This window comes from Cantharellus anzutake (genome assembly GCF_015039405.1).
Source record: "Cantharellus anzutake strain C23 chromosome Unknown EI90scaffold_397, whole genome shotgun sequence".
NCBI lineage: Eukaryota > Fungi > Basidiomycota > Agaricomycetes > Cantharellales > Hydnaceae > Cantharellus > Cantharellus anzutake.
Window position 1 is genome coordinate 7,295 of NW_024067347.1, and position 21,023 is coordinate 28,317.

Here is a 21,023-nt window from a genome sequence, read left to right on the forward strand (position 1 = left end):
TGGGTCCGCAGGCGATCGGAAGGAAACGATCATCAGCGGTATCAAACTTATTCTCGAATCTGCGGCTATTGCTCTTAAGCCCGCCCCCATCGCTAATCTGGATCAGATCCCAAATACGCTTCTGACATGGATTCGAATCTATGAGGTTTGTGAATTGTCTTGATGGTCTTAATGATGATCGCGCATCGTAAAGGCTGTTGCATGATGTAGAATGTCAGCGGCAACACCGATGATCTCGACCAATTGTGTGTGGTGATTCAGCAAGCACAAGACTCGGTGCTCGAGCCCCTCCGGAAGTGGACTGGAGAGATTCCTCCTGAGCTGGAAAATCTAGTGCAGGAAACTTGCGTGTACGCATCTCGTCTTCCTCCCATTTATATTTGCTTATTCCCTCGTAGGGCTTTGAAAAAACAAGTTGAAGGCATTGAATCGATCCAGAAAAAAAATCTTTTCAAGAGGATCATTCAGGCGTCCGACATAACACAACAAATATCCAACATGAAGAACTGTCTAAATGATGCGATTCATCGATTCCAGGTTTGCATGCTTCAAGATTGCTTTTGAATATTTGAATTCTGACTAACAATGGACGCCATAGCTAAGAATATCGACTTTAACCCTACTTCGCACCGAGCGTTTATCAGTTCATTGTACGTATCGGTGTAATGAATTTTAAAACTGCCTAATCACCTTTATTCTTAGCCGAGCTTTCAAGACTCAGGCGAGCCCCTGCAGAGCACACTTGTGTGAAGAGCAAGTCAGAATGCCTTCCGGGCACGCGGGTCGAGATGCAAGAGTCCCTACTCAAGCACCTGAGGGAGGCCAAGAACCGATTTGTTTGGTTACGGGGCTCTCCCGGAACGGGGAAGACTGCGATCTCTATGAGTGTCGCATCCACTCTTGAGGAAATGGGTATTTTGGCAGCGTCGTTCTTTTGGGATAAGAACCGGACAGGAACAGGCTTGGATTCTATCGAACAGTTCCCCTCTACCCTTGCCCACCATCTAGCATCCTTCAACGAGGACTTCAAGTTCTCGCTTGTCAGACACCTTCGGAAACAGGCTTTAGCCTCAGTTCAGGATTTCCCTCTGGAAAAACAAATCAAGGCCCTGACGATTGAGCCGATGCGTGATGTGAAGAATGTATTGTCTCCGGACAAGGATCGCTTTGTCATCGTCTTGGATGGTCTCGATGAGTGCGGGGATCAGGAGACTCTTGAGTCTCTGATGAAGCTAGTGCTTTCCCTTCAGGAGCTACCGCCGGCTTTTGCTGTGCTAGTCAGTTGTCGTCCTGAGTCAGCAGTTATTTCAGCTTGGTCTAAAGCTCGAACCAAGGGTCATGTCATACCATGTGAAGATGTGGACAAGATTATAAAGGATGAAGCTTTCTACACGGTCCGCCGTATGGTGGAGGAAGGCCTTCAGGACCTCATTCACGAGTCTTCATGGGAACCAACAAGGTGGGAACTCGATGATTTTGCTCATGCCTGTCGTGGGTTACCTGTTATGGCGTCTATTCGGATTCGTGATGTCCGTCTGCAGACACGGCGTGGTCGCACCCTACAGTCGGTGTTCCAGGAGCTCCTCAATATCACTAATGCACCTGCCAACCTCAACGGGGAGTACTTGCGAATCCTTCGCCAAGCCTATATGCTGGATTCATCCGGAATTCACCTAGATGTAGCCAAGAAGTATCGCTTGGTGGTTGGCGCGATTGTCACAGTGCATTCCCCACTTAGCCTGTCTTTTATGTCGCAGCTTTTCAGAATTGTCGAGGATGAGCTTCGTGCGACATTGGAACCAATCAGCTCGATAATAGACCTTGCCTCAGAGAGCACAAGGGGTGTCTCATTCTATCATGCAACTGCGAAAGAATTTGTGACGGGGGATCCAATTGGTGATGAGAAGGACAAAGTGTTCTTCATCAATGACGCAAAAGGATATTTCCTTGGGTTGCCGATCCTTCGACTTTTCAATGATTGTTGTGAGCGGAATGTGTTTGGGATACCCACTGATCCCCCTTTAGGGGATAAAACAAAATGGAAGGAATTTATGGAGAAAAAGGACGGCCATTACATCCGCTTCTACTATATTATTAGATACTTACTCGAGCACCTGGACCCATCGCAACTTTTCTTGCAAGAGTCCACTGAATTGAAAAACGAGTTCAACACCTTCATTAAGCGGAACTTGTTAACTTTCACGCATTTGCGGGGCACAAATTGGGGAATTCCTGAAGAATTCCTTCAATTCAACGTAAGCACGAACCATTCTTGTTTGAATATCGACATCATGTCACCATTGATAGAATCATGATTCAATCCAACTCCTGGGAACTGTAAAAGAGGCATTTGGATCCAACTCACCTTGGGAATTCTATCGATCGATTCTCCCTTTCAACCAGTCCATCCTCCAACATTATGGCCATCTCTCTGATGTCCGGGTCTTCTCCATTCTTGACAAATTCTCTGGTGGCACCATCCCCTTAAGCGAGGATTTACTCAGGGCCCAAATGACCATGCGGGCAAAGCTGAGTGAACTAAGTACAGTGGTTGAAAATTGGGAAACTGTCAGAACTGATTACGAAATCGAGTTCTACGAACCTGATGTTCGTAATGGCATCGTGACTTGTGCCGCGCTCTCTCCTGATGGTCGGTATGTTGCGCTCGGGTTTGGCAGCGGTGTCATCGAAGTTGCCGATATCAACGATCAGCGTACGATCTGCCGGCTGCAGCGTGATCCAGACAAACCCCCCGCCTGGATCGAATTTGTCTACGACAGCCGCCAAGTCGTTGCGGAGGGTGAAGACTGGTCCGCACTTATGGGGCCTCGTACTTTTCCCACCAATTCTTATCCACCCCAACACGATCCCTATGACCGTCGTTACCCCAGCAAGAGGTTCATATTCAATTCGAAGGGCTCAAACATTCAGCTCCCTGCGCATCCTTATCTCACACTCATTCCCCTCTCTCGGGCATTCGCGCCCTCTCCAGGAGCTCAAAGTATCGGCACCTTCAATGATGGGATCCGCGTTGTCACCTGGTCAACGAGGTCCTGCAAGTTCATTGGGGCTTATCATGTGGAGAAGTCCCACTCTTGGATTATTGGTCCGAACGTCCCTCCAACTCGCTCATATCATACCCTTAAACCTGCATTCAATCCATCCACTAGCGACACATCTCGCGCGCATCACCCCGAGACGGACGCAGGACACGAACCCAAGGATGGGTTCTGGATCAAGTGTGCATTTTATGACCCTCCGTCACGCCCAGCAAAATGGCCTCCCAGCGTCTTCCCATCTACAGAAAAGACAGTCCCTCTAATCGATTCTTCATCAGTGTGGCTCAATGGTAGAGAAATACTCACGCTTCCAGGGGCCTATCGACCTACTGAATCTCGGGAACCCTGGTACGGTGATCGATTGCCGGCTGATGATAGAAAGTCCTACCCTAAGTCCAGCCGTATTGAGCCCCACCTTGACGAGTTCTACTACCTTCAGTCCCAAAGTCCTAAGTTCTACCGCCCTCAGTCCAGCAGAGATGGGACTCGATTTCTAATCCAGGGCAAGTCAAGAGCCCCAATTGTCGTCGATACTAGCCGAATTGTTTAGTATTTACCGATACGCCTATCATTGCTTTTCCATCACTCCTTTGGCTATACGCTTGATGGCCTTTGCATTCCAACGCTATGTAAAATTGCGGATAGTCGTCGGAATGTACCCTATGTGCTATACCCAATATTTCTGCAGCGTTAGAACGGCAGTGTATGGAACACTTTGGCAGCGACGATCTCTCACATCCTGAACAGTACAGTAGGTCGAGGCGTCAAAACTAACGGTGGAGCGGAGATCGGCTAGGAATGGTCCCAACCCGAATGCTGGTGTTCAATCTCCGATCCATTCCGGTCAACGTGGGCTCCCCTCGTACCCCGCTTACACCGGGAGCCCGTAAAGACCACCATCACGTTCAACCGACACAGTTTTAGCATCCAAGGCACAGCGGCTATTGGGCAAACCGTCACAGACCGTTTGTAGGGCTCAGGTTCTGTGTGGCCTAGAGTCCCAAGTATTCGGAGCAGGATGAGCCCGCGATTTTGATCTTCAAGGATGAACAAATGGACAAGGCTTTAGTAGATGAGACCTTGAATGAAGAGCTAGATAGTTGGGAAGACGATGTGCTATGTCGGTTGCGGGATGACGGTAGCCTTGTAGAAGAGGTGCCATATCCGATAAAGGAGGCTTGATTGAAGGCTCAATGCCTACATCATATCAAGCTGGGGAGATGCATGCATACACTACGGGTAAAACTATATTGCAACATTGTGGTATGAACACGGTTCTTGGTATCTTGCCAAGCTGAACGACTAGATATATACTGTGCCTTGATGGCCAAGAAAGGTCCAAGTTTCAATCCACTACCCGAGCGAAAGGAGGAGGGCGGGAAAAGTAACAGCTCGGGGAACAAGGGAGGAGAAATAGTGCCTCGATCAAGCGGCCATGGCTACTCCAAATTGGTACGACTGCTGCAGCACTATTATAACCTGATACACCAAGTTAGCCCTAGCTGTAGGGAGGGCTACATGAGCAGGATATCATATACAACGTATGCGGGCAGCGGCTAACGACGGAGTGGGATCGTTCCTGAGAGCTGCTAGGGATGGAGATATTTGAGTGTGAGGTGGGTGGCAAAGTGGGCAGATGTTGAGACTATTCAATCAGTGTTCTATCACGTAACCTAGATAATAGCAAGCTCCCCAATGTGTATCTGAGGTCATGCAAGTAGAACAACTTTTTCTTCGTCCGCGGCTAATAGCCGAGACCAGAATTGACTTTTAATGTGACACAGTTGTGCTTGCACATAAATCTGTGCTACGCAATGGAAGGCACAAGTCCGTCAAGATCGATGAACGCGATCATCCCTCCTAGTCCACCTAAACAAAGGTTGTTCCGAGATATTGCAACGGAAGAGCTAGGCTTGAAGTAGTCTGGAAGCCAACAGATGCGACAGGTGATACCTCCTTTGTTGATACAGAGAGAATTGCCATCAAGGTAAACAGGGTGTCGAGCAGGTTGAGAGAGAGACGGTGAAGTTGGGCTGCGGACTTCGTTCGAACTCAAAGTTTTTGTCTCACCTTGACCGCCGAACAAGATGCCATCAACAACGAATAAAGTCCTCAAAGGACGAAATGTCCTCACCAAATGCCAGTGGTCTCCGTCCTATGCACCGACCGCCAGCAGCGTCCCATGTACACACTGTGCCATCCTGAGAGGTCGAAGCCAGATGGTAGCCATCCCGTGAAAACTGCAGGGATGAGATCGAACCAGTATGTCCTTCCAGTCCTCGAAGGGGTGGTTTCGTCGCTATATCCCAAACACGCATGGTGTCGTCGCAGGAGGCCGAAGCTAGATGACGGCCATCCGGCGAAAATTGCACAGACCTGACCCGATCCGTGTGCCCCCTCAGTTCCTGAAGAAGTGCTCCCGTCTCCACACTCCAGATGCGTACCGTATGATCGCTGCTCGATGTCGCATAACATCCATCAGGTGAAAATTTTACGAACCTGATGAAACTCGTATGTCCATCCAGTATTCGAAGAGGTGCACCTGTCACCCTATCCCAGATTCGAACGGTGTGATCTCCAGAGGCCGTGGCCAGATAACGGCTGTCAGGCGAAAACTCCACGGACCAGATCGAATCGGTATGTCCCTTCAGTGTTAGAAGAGCCTCCCCCGTTGCCAGATCCCAGACACGAACGGTGTGATCCTCCGAGCCTGAAGCCAGATGACAGCCATCCGGTGAAAACGTAACGAACAGGATGGGACTAGTATGTCCCTTCAATATTCGAAGGAGTGTCCCTGTCGCTACATCCCAGATGCGCACATGGTGATCATCGGATGCCAGATGACTACCGTCTGGCGAAAAGGCGGCGGAGAAGACCGCAGCAGTATGGCCCCTGAATTCCAGAAAGAGATCTCCTGTCACCGCGTCCCAGACGCGCACGGTACGATCGTCCGAGGCCGAAGCTAGAAGGCCATTTGACGAAAATGTGACGGAGTTGACGGGACCAGTGTGTCCCTTTAACTCTTGAAGGAGTGCCCCAGTCACCGCATCCCAGAGATACACGGTGCCATCCGATGAAGATGAAGCCGAGGCCAAATGACGTCCATCTGGAGAAAACCCCACCGAAGACGTTCCACTTGTGCAAACTTCTAGTACTTGTGGTGGCCATGATTCGCTACTATACATACCACAAGCAACAATGTGGCATTCAGTTGCCGCGATCCTTGGAAATACTGTCTTTAACGGGCTACCCGACGGGATGAATGGGTGACCACTGCCAAGTATGGATAATGACGAGGCCACGAATGCACTTTTTGATCGAGTGACCAACTGGTACAAATCACGAACTACGTGATTCATTCGGAGATCTTGTGTATCAAACTCCTTAAAGATGCCAAAGTGAGTCACGAGTTTAGGATTTTTTTTTGCAACCTTCGGGCATACCAGCCATCGAACGAGTTCGTTCAGCCCTCGACAAACGCGGTGAATTTCACCCATGACCCCCATCGCTGCAATCCAGTGAAGAAGTACTGGGATGCAGCGAGACAAGGCCTTCATCGTGTCATCACCCCGGTCATCCGACTCACAAAGGAGAGGAATCCACTGGTGGCATGCGAACTTGAGCTCCATCGTCATCACCTTCTCAAATTCGCTTTGAAGATCGGGAATATCGCTGTCCAGTTGGAAACGCCATATCACTGGTAGGCGGTCGATCGCCGTACACCGTTCCAGGAGCTCCAGCGCCGATAGCACAGCGTTACATCCTGGGATGAGCTTGGAAAATGGTCCGAGATGGTGATTGACTGGATCGTAGACAACTGAAGAATGTTTGTGAATCGCAAATTCCACTTCCAACTGGGAAAAACAAAAAAAAAAAGAAGTGAGGACGTTGACGGCTACAGTAGCGTGATGTGCGTACCGATGATTCCAACAACTCAATAATAGTTGATATCAAGGCAATCACGTCATCCGCACCTCCCAGTGATTTATCTGAAGACGTCCCCCCAAGGTTTCGTCCCCATAATAGAAACGCGCGAAATAACTCGCTGAAATGAACCATATATCAGGAGTTATATAAACAGATCGATATTTTACTGACCGAGGGAAACTAATTGAAAACTTCCGTGCTTCGTGAATAGCATAACATCCGTGGAGGTGCTCGTGAAACGTCCGGTTCAGCGTAACAAGGAGTCTTTTCATGAGTGAAGAGACATGAAATGCGTCCTGCCCCGAAAAGCTGCGATAAGCGGATCTCTGGTAGACTCAATTAGTTATCGTGCCCAAACATCTAATATATGAGGGAAAGCCGTTACATGGTGATTTTCCATAGCTTTCAAGATGGACTTGACAGCTTTGGATAGGATTGAATCCCCAATCAGGGCGGTTAATCGTAAAACTGACTCCCATAGGTCGTTGATTTCAGCAGCGGAGGAGGAATAGACCAGAACTCTGATGCGGTCCCGGCACTCGGCACCAATATTAGGGTGGTTAAGGGATCCATGCTTATACACGGCTCCAAACCGGCACGTTAACATCTCCTGAATTGTGGAGGCGAAGAACCAACAGTTTTCCTATGTGTTTCGCCGAAAGTTGGCTAATTAATGGTTGTGTGGGGTTGAAGGATGACGCTTACTCTGGATAATCTATATCCAGGAGATTCTGCGGTGACGGCATACAGGATTTGTGCAGCTGCAATGAGAGGAGCAGGCTCCGAGAAGCCCATGACTGCCTCTACTCCCGCTTTCGTGTTCGTATAATCTAACAGATGGTCAAGTCGGCCTGACATAGCAGCCTTATCAAATACCCGCGCCTCTTTTAGCTGCTGTGCAAAACACTGCTGTAAAGTTCCACAACTTACGGTGTCCATCGCAGTATTAGATGTTCCCGAACCCACCATCCCAAATTTCCACAATGAGATAGCATTATCCCGTCTACGGTCCAGGCGAAGGTAGAAATCCCTTCCGTCGACTCGAGCAACGTGAAGGATGAGAAACCGATGGGGAATCCCATAAACATCGCCATATCGTGCAACCGACACGATCTTAGCATCTAGGGCACGACGGCTACTGAACAAACTCTCACAGAACGTTCGCACGGAATAGATCCTGTATGGTTTAGAGTCCAAGTATTCGGTGCAGAATGCGCCCGCCGATGTGAGGCTTGCGATCTTGCTCCTCAAGGATGAACTGATGGATGGGGCCTTGGTAGATGAGGTCTCGGATGAAGAGATGGATAGTCGTGAAAACGAATCCCTGTGTCCACCGCGGAACGACGGTATCCCTATGGAAGATGTGTCGTCCGATTCGAGTGAAGTCTCAATACCTGCGTCGAGCTATCAGAAACAGATGAGTGAGTGATGTGTGTGTAAGGTTTGATATCACGGCGGTTTGTAGCTTACTTCAAAGAGGAAATCATCAACGAAGCCCGGTTCTGGAAACGGCGTAGGCTGAGCGGTCACATCCAGGCTCAGGGACGTTGAGTCAGGAGCTAACGTGGTATATGCCTCATCCGCGTCATTAAAAGAACCCTGGATAGCTGAGCGCTTATCAGACGCTGTAGAGATCGATTTCGATAAGACTTTGAACGACCAGAATATCAATTTTAACTGAATATCTTACCTTCACAATCGGAAGCGCTACCCATGACTTCACCGCTGAACCCTTGGTTCATGGAGATTGCCATGCCCGCTATAATGGATCCTTGGGTCGGTTCCCTGACTTCCGTATGCGTGGAAAGGGAGGTATCTGCCGCGGGGGATGGTACGGCGGAGCGTCAAAGCTATCAGCCTCATCCCTGGACCATGAAGGATTACTCCCTCACTTTAGTCTGGTAGCCGCTGTGGCTAATTCTTCAACTGCAGTAAAAAGAACGAGGTGCACTCTTGGTGTTTGCGGATGTGCTTTTTCCAGGTCAATAAGATCCTTGATCCCGATGAAGTCTCAAGTTCTTGCTGGTATGAGCACGCTGGGATCAACAAAATTAAGAGTTTACGTGTCACTCAAAGCGCCATCCTGGTCTCTTTACGGCTGATTTCAAACGGCAGAGCGCATTCCAGAACGGGCTAGAGAAGTGAAAGTCTAGATGAGCCAGCACAAGAACATTCATATCACTGCATCCCAAAGTCAGCTAGCAACTCTGTGAAGTGTATCCCTGCGCTGCATCCCTGGTGAGGGATATTCGTTGGCAGACAATCTGTTCACAAGTGGCCCGCACCGTCTGTTGCGATATGTGTATACCGAGGCATGATCATCCCACACAATAGGGGTTCTTATCTGTGATGATAAACCGAACGAGGCAGGCTGGTGCCAGACCTGAGTGAAACGCGATTTTTTGGGTGTCTCCCGGCCACTCGAAAACCGCTTTTGCGTGCGGCCCCGAATCCTGTTTCCTCAACAGAGCTGGCATGGAATCACCCGACGGGAAAATCACGCCATCTCATCGGCCTGGTCTAGAGATTGGTTCATATTGACGCACGGATTTTCGTTTCGAGCCCTCACGGTTACTGATATATAGATATCAAGACCTACGTCATTTTGTTTGGTTCTCCCTCTCACATAAAAGAGAACCATGTCCGTGCTGGGTTCACGATTTGGATCCGTTTTGAGACAATCATACGTTCTACGCCCTTTGACTGCTCGCGTAAAGACATCCTCGCTAACCTCCATTTCACGCTTCATGTCGTCCTCTGGAACGGTGTCGAACGTCGAGGGCAAGGCCGATCCGTTTCTGGAAGCTGTCCAGATCCGACGAAGCATATATGCGTTGACAAATCAGAGCACCATCTCAGACGAACGAATCGTCAAGCTCATTGAACATTCAAGTGCGTGTTGTGTTCGTTTCTCTGATACAACCGTTATTCAACTTGCCCATTTAATTTCGAACCAGTATTGCATACGCCAACTTCGTTCAATGCCCAGTCAAATGTGGCGATAGTGCTTTTTGGGGAGCACCATCTCAAGCTATGGGACATCGTTAAAGATGTATTGGTGTCCAAGTTGGGCACGGAGAAGTACTCAAAAACTGAAGCCAAGATCAACGGTTTTCGTGTGCGTCTATAAGCTAATTCATAAGTGCATCTCGACAGCTGACCGCACTCTGGCCTTGCTTCCCCGACCTATAGGGTGCGTACGGTACAGTTCTCTGGTTCATCGAGAACCGTCAAGTCGAAGCCCAGAAGCATAAATTCCCCACGTATGCCGAGGAATTCGATTCGTGGGCGATCCAGAGTATCGGGATGGCCCAGTCGAATGCATGGGTGAGCCTCGAGCGTGAGGGTCTCGGCGTGAATTTGCAGCATTATGGAAACTTGATCGGGGAGCGAGTTCGGAAGGAATTCGATGTGCCAGAGGACTGGAGTGAGTTGGTTATTGGTTCTCTGTCTTAGGTTTCTCAGGGTTCATTTCACTGGTCGATTTCCATACAGTTCTTATCAGCCAACAGCCATTCGGCACCCCAGCAGCAGGCTGGGTGGCTCCAGAGAAGCAATTCAAACCAATCGAGGAGAGACTAAGGGTACTCAAATAAACAGGCTACCTAGGATGATGATAACGAATAGGTAGAAATGTGAACTTGAATGTAAATCAATGAAAAAATTGTTTCTCCCGGTGGAACAAAGCGCAAGTTGATGAGATTATGCATACGACACAATTCGAATCACCGGAGAAGACGCATAGATGCATAGATGTGTCCCATTACAACACCTGCTGTATCCAACAAAGCGAGGAATCATAATTCAAGCCTACCGTCAACAATTAGATTTTGTTTGTTATTGTTTTGATTGGTCACCTGATCTTGTTTTTGTTTTGGCATGCGAGTTTTGCATCCGCATCCACCAAAATCGCAAAGGATGCGAAAGGTATAAAACGCGCCCACCAGGGCAAAGGCGTCTCTTCCTCACTTCTTTTGACTCCACTATCTCAAGTTAACTTTCACTTCTCCATCGTACTTCTTACCAACTACAACCTCTTCAAGTAATGGCTCGCACCAAGGTAAGCTTGCTTTTGTCACTTGTCAGTGCTGTCGTTGGCGCGCGTTTCCTGATCGTTTCCATATTAGCAAACCGCTCGCAAGTCTACTGGTGGCAAGGCCCCTCGCAAACAACTTTCTACGAAGCAAGCCAAGAAGAGCACTTCGGTGAGCTTACTCTCGTTCATTTGCTTTTGGCGTGGCGCACCAAGTCCGATCTCTATCTTCGTAGGCTGCCACTGGTGGTGTCAAGAAGCCTCACCGCTTCCGCCCTGGTACCGTCGCTCTTCGTGAAATTCGCAAGTATCAAAAGTCTACCGAGCTCCTGATTCGCAAGCTTCCCTTCCAACGTCTCGTCCGTGAAATCGCTCAAGACTTCAAGGTCTGTTACCATCTAGCCACGGCTACTGCTTGTCCTTCTGGGCTAAACGTCTTACCTCTAGACTGATCTCCGCTTCCAATCATCTGCTGTCATGGCTCTCCAAGAAGCCGCTGAAGCTTACCTCGTCTCACTTTTCGAAGACACTAACTTAGCTGCCATTCACGCTAAGCGCGTTACGATGTGCGTTTTTTTCCCTCTGTTCTAGTTGTAATCATTCATCTCACCTCGTTCATCTATCACAGTCAACCAAAGGATCTCGCTCTTGCCCGACGTCTCCGTGGCGAGCGTACCGCTTAATCCATCCAAACTGTTAATCCCTCGTCATCTACATTCCCTACAATTCTGTCTCGGGTCTTTACCTTCCTGTGTATTAGTTTTGTCTTATTTGTTTATCTATGTACTACATACACGGCTATTGCAATGGAGTACTGCCCTTGCGATGTCTGCTTCCATGGAGTGAATGCTCGGGTGCGATGCCTCGTGAGCTGTAGGGTTAAAAGAAGGAGCCTGTATGAGTTCTCTCGTTGTCATAGTCCTAAGGTCCTTGCTCATAGTCAACTTCCCATTGCACGAGTCACTTTTCCTCTTCTAGAGCATGGAACAACTATGTTTCTCGATCACCTTATAACGCCTCTAGGTCTTCCATAGGCAGGACCCCAGCCTCTACTTAGGTCTTCCATCTTCCCCTTTTTCGTTGAAGGATCCACTTTCACTTTTTGCTACTACGGCCAATTGATTGTTACCGATCGAGAGGTGTGTCGGTTTCAGTTTGGAAGGAGGTTGAAAGAATAAGGGGAAACACTCGAGCAGACCCATCGGTGTTCACCATCTTGGCTAAGAGGTTATGAGCCCATGGGGTGGAATCGACTGGAAGAGCTCACAGTTCGAATCCAGCTGGAGTGATGCATTTCCCACGACAACACAATGTGTCTCATAAAACCCAAGAGGGTAAGCCACCCACCAAAGATAGGAACAAAAAAAGAATAGTTTCCTGAAGGGGGTGCGTTGAGAGTGAGGGAAAAACACTTGACTAGACCAAAGAGGTGTTCACCATTTTGGTTAAGCGCGGTGGCATGATATGTATTTATTGTTCCAAATGTCTTTAATTGCGCCAGCCACAAGCAGATACGCACGGAGGAACAAAACAAACGGGAGTTGTTCTCTACGAATCACGCAAGTGGATGGCGATGTACAACTGTCAGAGACATGATGCCAAAAAACCCGATACCCTGGTCATTGTATTCAGAAACCATCTGGACAGGCCAATCCCTATCGTGATCACCAAAATTAGGAAACAAGAAAAAAGAGGGAAATGGCGGGAACAAAAAGACAAGACAACATATAGGTTCTAGGAGGGGCACGGTCTGCAGGGCGACGGATGGTAGTACAGTGCAATGTACATGTAATGGAAAGCAAGCAGATTCAGGTGGGCCGCTAGTAGACGGTCGGGAAGTGAGCTGTGGTGGGTGAGGGATTATTACGAGCTATAGTGGCAAATAAACTCGAGAGACGGTAAGATAGATCGGGCGAAGGGGAAGAGGAGAGTTGACAGGGACATGCTATGGTCCAAAAGACCGTCCAGGGGAGAGTGTTTTAAACGGTGCCCCTCTGGCATCCGCAGTGTTATCATTTATTGTATTTCCTACCCAATTCAGTGTTAACCCGCCTCTATGAAGTTGCATATAGGTTCAGTCCGACAACTTGGGGCACCAAGGGAAGATGACGAACTTAGCGAGGGATAATGAGAAAAAGATAACGACAACCCCTATTGCAACACCAGAATCTAGCGCGGCACTTAGGATGTAGTTGTATGAACTCCACCACTGTTGAAGATCAACGTCAATCTAGGCTGACTCTGAAAGGTGTGGCTGGCGAGACCTACTCGGAAGTGCCGTCGCCGGATCCAGTACTTCACGAGGACACATGATTAGCATGACAACAACAAGCTGTTGCCTTTTGGTCATACTTACTTGGAAAATAAAGCCAACCTAGTCAAATGGCTTCGATTCAGTGCAGTAACCTAAATCGTACACAGGCGGACTTACCAAGGCCCATGATGAGAAATTGATTCCTGAAGCAGGTGGCATTGCTCCCTTACGTAGAAAAAGGGAATTAGCTTCAAGGAGGAAGGTGAGACATCATTCTCACCGTGCCCGTGAAGAATACAGGCGCATTGAAGTACTTGTACCATGATTCCGGATATTTCCACGAGAGGTAGTAGAAAAGTATCGGAATGAAGGCACCAATTACAAAGAAGCTAAGGGGGGGAAGATGAGTAACGGATGTCGGCGAATCGCAATCTAAGCGGGCGCACTATAACAATGGATAACTGGTGCAAAAAAGGAATACTGAGTATGGAAGATGCGGGACATTGGTAAAAATGAAAGACTCACTATATTGCGCCGTGGCTGAAGGTTCGCTGCGGGCCAACACTCCCTAAGGGTATCCGATTGTTTCAGTGCCACCCCTTCGACCACGTAGGTATGTCATACCGAATATGAGTGAAGCAACACCAAATACTTTAATGTGGGGGCATGTGAATTTGTCTGATTGCTGTGGATCGCAGATATTCGCGATGTTGGCGAGGCACCAATCTTGTACTAAGACTGAAACAAACGCGGCAACGACTTATAGCCGAATAGCCGGAAGTTCAGCATAGTTCAACGAAACAGACAAATCATAAACTCACTCGTCGCAATCGTTTGTACTGTGAACATCAGACGCGGTGGTATCTTCATGTAATGACCGAGTTCTGTTCAAAGGGTATTAGAGAATATCTGAGATACTAGAACAGTCACGCACTAAGGTCAGATGTGAAGGACAGAGCTTGAGTCATCGCTGGAAGCAGACATCAATGTTGACTGATTGTACTAGAACACGCCCAGCGCGACTCACTGATGTAGCCGAACGTTTTGAAAATCATCATAGCGACAGGCTTCCCTGGTAATGCATAGCCGATAATCAATTCAGTGAAGACGCTATTTCGGGAGAGGTTAGTTTTAGATGAAGACAAAGTAAAGAACACGGCATACTTCAGCCCAACCTGCACATTTGTAATGGCTTCTACCATCCCTATCGGCACTGCATAGAACAACGCAACAAAGATGGCAACAATGAACGCCCAGATAGGTAACTGCGTATCCCACACGGTGATTGCCACAACACCAAGGGCGAACGAGACTGCACCGATGGTCAAGTAGTACCATTGAGGCACTTCCGGATACGCAAGCATTAATCTGAACGAAGAATGGGTAAAACCACAGGAGACTGAGGAGTCACTGAGCGCACCTTGCGTGCACGTCGGGCTCTTTGTCCAGTGAGCTCTGGAACTGCTGCATAATCTCTTCCCGATGCCATACTAATGGCATAAGGATGAGTCAGGCGATAACAGAGCGACGGGAGGCAACATACGCCAAGTGTGCACAAGAGTGGCCGTTAGTGCAGCGAAAGACATGCCATAAGAAAGAGCGAATGTCATGCTGTGGTTCGCTGAGGTGAGTGTCTAGGGAGGGTGTGTCATGACATCCAATGCTCACGGGATATAGATGGGAGAGTAGTGATCGTCTGTGCAATCATAGTGAGTAGAAGTAACGGGCAAGTGAACCAGGACATACACGCTGTACGATTGAAGGTCCCACTCGGTGACATGATTATGGTTGAATTATAAATATGGGCGAACTTGTCAAAAGCGTCATTACCTGATATTGGGAGGTACGCCCCATAAAACACGTTAGAATCTATCCAGTCGAACCGGAGCACACGGCTATCAGCCCCTTCACTAAATGAAAATAGAAACCAACAGCACCCACAATACAAGACGGGGCACAGGATCCAAAAGATAACGAGAAGCGAGGCAAATACATTCACTTCAGCCCACCTTATGAAGAACGATAAGTCCCATTGACACTCCGTCACCTCAATGAGGTGGAGTAATATGACAACTGCGTACCAGGGTGTGACCAAGGGACTACCGATATAGGCAATCATGCTCCAGTCAAAAGTGATAATGTTGATTCCGAGACCCGAGGTGTATCCAAAAAGCTAAAAAAAAGAAAACGTGTGAGCTAGCTCGGAATCTGTGATGTGCGACAGAAAAGCCCTCACCTGATTGACGACGACGTTATTCGGGGCAGCCCAGCAGATGAAATTAAAGGTACTTAGGGCAGTGAAGAGATATCCGGGCACCCAATACCATAGGAACGAGGCAACTAAGACGTAGCTGAAAAACCGTTCTCGAGATAGTCGCCCGTCGTCAAAACCTCCATACGTCGAATGTAAGGTATTGAACAATGCCGCGTAAACGAGCGTCTGAGGCCAAATCATCGACGCTGGCCAGACTAGGAACCGCCGCAGTAAACCCCCAAAGGAGAATCCGAGCAATTGAGTGGAAAGTACTGGGAAACCGGAAAATACACACTTTGGTTTATCGATTGTAGATTGACAGGAGATGGGAACATTACCTAATAGCATCTGATAACCAAATCCCCAACTTTGGCCATATATTTTCCATTGGGCTGCAACGACTTCTGTAGCGTACGCGCGGCCCCATACCACATTCGCCATAACCGTAATCAGCACATGTTCCTTGATGTTGAATGGGCCGGGATTGAGGGAGAACTGCGATCAGAAAAGGCGCTTGGTCAGACATCAATTTCCATTCAGGTCTCCTCCGGCGGACCAGGTGTCCGCTACCGGTAAAGTGGAGATCTCGATATGATGGATTTTATGGCACACACCTTGCAACCAAGTATTTTAAATTCTGTCGTTGGGAGAACAAGTTCCATGACTTTGCCGCAAGGCAGTGCCAGAAGCTGGGCAATCAAAGCGGTGATTGTGACTGACGGATCTGCGTGGAGGTGTGAGTCAGCCCCCAAGAAACATAAAGTAGAAACAGGAGAGCATACGTACATCTCAGGCTAAAGAACTGGTTAAGGCCAGCTATTATAATTGTGAAGAGAAGCCCCAAGATCCACCTGTGGTGAAATCCGCGTTGCACGAGTGTTCACGAAGGCGGTACAAAGTTCCGAGTGAAGTGGAAAATATATCAGAAATCTCGTTCTTAAGCATCTGGGCGCCCAGATTCATGGCCGATGATGTAGGAAAACCAACCAACATTCTGAATGTATTGGCGGGCATAGTTGGATCGTCCAGATTCGAGACTGCCGCTCTGACTTCTGGGTAGGGTGAGTCTTCCCCCGTGGCTCTGCAAAGGGGTAAAATGTCCGGTGGGTCCAGATCAGTTTTTGTTGCATCTTTTAGAGCTTCCCTGGTGTCGGAACGCACTCGTCATATTGGTAAGACAATGATATTGAAGCCACCTCAGTCTTGTCGTATGATGGGGTCCCGAGTGTTGTAGACGCCATAGACGTGTCATTACTCATAGGGGAGAAAGTCTGACTGAGGTCGTAGATCTGATCATCGAGGCGCGGACCATAGACGGCATTCTGGTCTTGATGGGAGACCTCCGTGACAAACATATCTGTGGCCATGGCTGCTGCTGCATACAGAGATGCGACAGAGACAGGAGTACAAGTCAAGGAGAAACGAAACGTCAAAGGGCAAGAGTTCGGCGATAATCCCCTTGTGCAGTGGTGCCTGGATCCAGCAATATTCAACGGATCTCTCCGCAAGTTCTCATCAGAACGCCCGACAATTTTACTCTCAGGGCTGATGAAGGGCGATGTGTATGAACAATGGCATGTCTGCCAATTTCTAGAGGAAGGTAAGCAGTCACGCCCGACCAGCGCCTATTTGGGCGCTATGCCGAGTGGCAGGAGTCCAATTATTTATGTTTGTGGCTGACGCCAATAATAAACTGTCGGCACCGAGTCCTGGGAATGCAAGCTAGACTTAGATGGCCAACATTGTCAGCGTTACGACTTGCGTTGGGGTGGATTGAGTGCGGCGCATCCATTCATCGAGCGCCTGATCCAACAGTCGCACACAATTGCATTCCTATCCACACTTGCTCGAACATCAAACATCAATTTGACTAATCCTACAACACATGACTGGGTGTTCTAGCGCCCACGAAGTCGGGGGGGAAAAGAAACCATTTTCCACAACGCGGCCGTCGCAAAAGCACACAACGCAACAAATTTGAAATGCAAGCCCGAGCGCCAAATTTCAAACGTCGGAGTGTGGTCTTGCCCGATGAGTCGTCCCGTGTGAATGCATGTATATGCTGCCCTAACAATCGATGCATCGGTGAAGCCTTTGGAGTTGACCCAAACGACCAGGTCCGTGGCATGATCAACCTTCGCATTGCGCAAAAGAACCTGTCCTTCAATCTCCAGGCCAACCCCCCATCACTCGAGAGTCGTCCAGGACCCCAGCTTCGAACCATCGACTGTCAGCCGTTCGCCGCCAAGTGCGTAATTAAGATGCACGGGGACCAGGGAGGAGAAGGACTCGGCTTACATGCAACCTGACATGGTTGGTCTAGATGACGACGGTACCATTAAGAAGTGGTACATGTTTAATTTGGAGCACTGCCAGTCGGGGGCTGATACTGTAAGATTAATCCTTGCCTGGACTCAAACCCAGCGACATAGGTTATCAGATGCCAGCCCCTAATACCAAGACTGTGAAGCCCTGGCGCACTTGTATTCCGCCGGCGATGTGACAACTTCCGCTCGCACCTTTGCGGATGTTGGCAGAAACGGCAACAAGATGGTGCTGGATGTTGTATGTAGATGAGTGCGGAAGCACCCGGAGTGGCCACCCCGATAGTTTCATAGCGACAGGAGCACCGTCTCTGACGGCTGATCGGCGGTGCTGGAGAATCTTATCGTGGGGAAAAATGAAGCGCAGGAGAAATGAACGGAATTGGAGCGAATACTTGTCCTCCGTTTGGGAAATTATTTCTCAAGGAAATTCGGCAGTTTGAGAGGTCATTTTGCTCAAGAATGCTGGGGGCTGGCTGGGCGCCGTTGTACTGGCTCATCTTAGCATGGCTCATTCCGTGCACGGGGCATCGTGCGTTTGATGAAGCAGTACCTCCCCTCGGATGACTAAAAATCCGGATCCCATCATGATGTGGCGCTAGGGCTGCCCTGACATGAATCGATACAACTCCTGAACGATATCACATAAATCCTCCCACTTTGTGGGCATTGGCAGCTCCTGCATGCCTGTCCGGATCGTGCTGCGGTGATCCCTTGAAGGATGCTGTCCTCTCAATGGCGAATTGCGCAGCTGTCGCCCAAATTATATAATGAAATTGATTCGCTCTTCTGTCTGACACGTATCTCCTTTGTGCTCTTTCTTGCGTGCACCAACACGAGACGTGCGTTCCTCCGAAAAGACCGTTCTTATCTTGCGCCCAGGAGGGTCAATATACCGGCCATCTGGGATCGACGTACGTCTCATAGAGCAATGTGACTTCTCAATTGGGCGAGTAGATTGTTTGGCTGTGTCTCCAGAAGTTGCCTAGTGGACGTGTTGTGGATCAGTGATATACAGACCTACAAGGTCGTGACCAAAACTTCCAGGTTGTGACGCAGGCAAAAATCGTACGTGCCAGCACACGCTGTGCATTTCTGCAACTATTGATCTGGGGATCTCGGGAGGGACTGTGAACTCTTGGACATGGACGTGATGCAATTTATGTGCTTGCAGGTGCATGGTGTAACTAGCCCGCCAACTGAGTGTGTGCTTTTATCTGGACACTCAACCACCTCCACGGGAATGACGAGAACGACATTGTTACTACTCACTTATCTCCCACTGCACAGGAGGGCAACGTTGGGGATTGGTGGACCTGGATTGCGAAGTCATGCGCAGTGCAAGCTATTTTAAGCAGACTATTACAGGATTCTTTCGCCATTTGGTGCACCCAACTGCAGGAATATAGTCATGCAAAGCGCGTAAACTGCGAGTTTGCAAGGAGATTCCGCTTCTTGAAACTAGGCAAAACAGTAATGGCGATGGACTCGAGCATCCATATTTCTGACCATATCCTGGCCATCCTCACTATTCATGACAGTCTGTACCGATGCTGGTCCCACATTCTTACACCACCCCGGCGCGGGGGCGCGAGGTTCTTATCCCAATACGGCTTCATCGCCCTCAATCCTTCCAAATCCCCAAGCAGATCCACCAATTGAAGGCTTCTGCCATCTGCTCCAACTGAGCTTGTCGCAATCGCGCACCAAAGTGGATCAGGTAGGTTTCTGATACCGTCGAAGAGGAAGTAGTCGGGTTTCACGATTATGCGGAGGAAGGCAGCAGAGGGTGTGTCGGCCCGGGTGGCACGTAAATGGTCACTGCGCTCAAGTCGAAGGCATTTGGACGCGTGAGGAGGTTCCAGAGGCGAGTGTGGAGGGTCTTACTATCGTGAGTGATAATTTTATACTCGTGATTTAGGGCGAAGAAGATGGAGTACTGGTATGACCAGCGGCCCAGGATATGGTACAGGCGAAGTGCGAAGTATCCGAGCTCACGAATGGTTGACATTGGCATGGACATGGAGAAGTTGTCGAGGATAATGACGGGTTCAATCCGTGACCGTGCCACCCGTGCCTCTTTTGTTGATTGCATTAAACAAGTTACTGGAATTGGACGTTCAAACCAAGTCAGAGAAAGTGTCTGGGAAAGCGGCTGTCCTAGCCCTACCTCTAATGGAGCAAAGAACCCCTCTCAAGGAGAAAGGGGCTGTTCCTGTCATGCCGGCCACGCCTCCATAATTAATCATTCCTCGTCACCCTAACTGAGCCTATCACCTGGGAAATTTCCTCCTTGTTCTATCCCTAGGAAACCAGATCTCCACGCGGAAGCCTGAAGCCTTAGCATTCACTGGAGAGCCCTTCGCTGCCTTTTTATTCAACAAATTATCCACTGCGGCCACACACTGGCCCCGAAAATTGGGGGTAGCCCCGACGATGCCCTTCCGTCACCTATGAAAGCTACCGACAGCCTTCCCACTGCCGCAAGACAGGACGTGCCGTAGCAGCCCTCGCGTTCGGCCAGCTTATTCAGGATGCAACCAATGATCCTCATCACTTCCGGATAACATTAATATTATGTCTGTCGTCTCAAAGGCCTTCCAAATAGTCGGGATCGACGCATCGAGGCGTCAAAATTCAACGAGGATAGAACTGGACTTTAGCGAGAAATCTCGACCCTGGTGGGGCCTTTGATGCTTTATGTATCTCCCCCTTTTTGGTGGATTGTGCGTGTACGATAAACAGCACGAACCCTGGTCTCTACGACAGCAATGCCATAGTGCTGGCATTCTGGCAATGCAACCCTCTGACTTTGAGGACATGGGTAGAAACAGCAACGGAACAAGAGCCCAATACCGTGGATGAGAGCGAACGCATAACAGGAGTTGTGAAACCCGATATGAAGAATATTACAATGTCATAGAGGCTGTTGGAGTTGAGGCGTGGGAAAGTTTTCCAGTCATATGTAATCGAGCAGACCCGTGAAACTTCTAGAATTCATCCACGAGAAGCGCCGTTCCGCACGATTGAGGAACACCTCCCAGCTTGAGAGTACAAAGTATCGAGTCATAGAATCAAGTTCCCCCTTTGGATTCACTCTTACACTGATTTGTGAACAATGTCAGAGAAAAACCAAAAACTTGTCCTTGCAATCTTGGACTTTCTCAATGCA

At 48.9% G+C, this 21,023-nt stretch overlaps 1 protein-coding gene across 1 annotated transcript; it reads left to right on the top strand.

Moving 5' to 3' along the window:
• Positions 1 to 788: 788 nt before the first annotated feature.
• EI90DRAFT_2960517 (uncharacterized protein) lies at positions 789 to 1,199 on the top strand (the record flags this gene model as incomplete). The annotated part of the gene is made up of 1 exon (XM_039055458.1): positions 789 to 1,199. A coding segment is annotated over one exon (411 nt), but the record flags the coding sequence as incomplete, so codon positions are not given.
• Between the last annotated feature and the right edge of the window lie 19,824 nt (positions 1,200 to 21,023).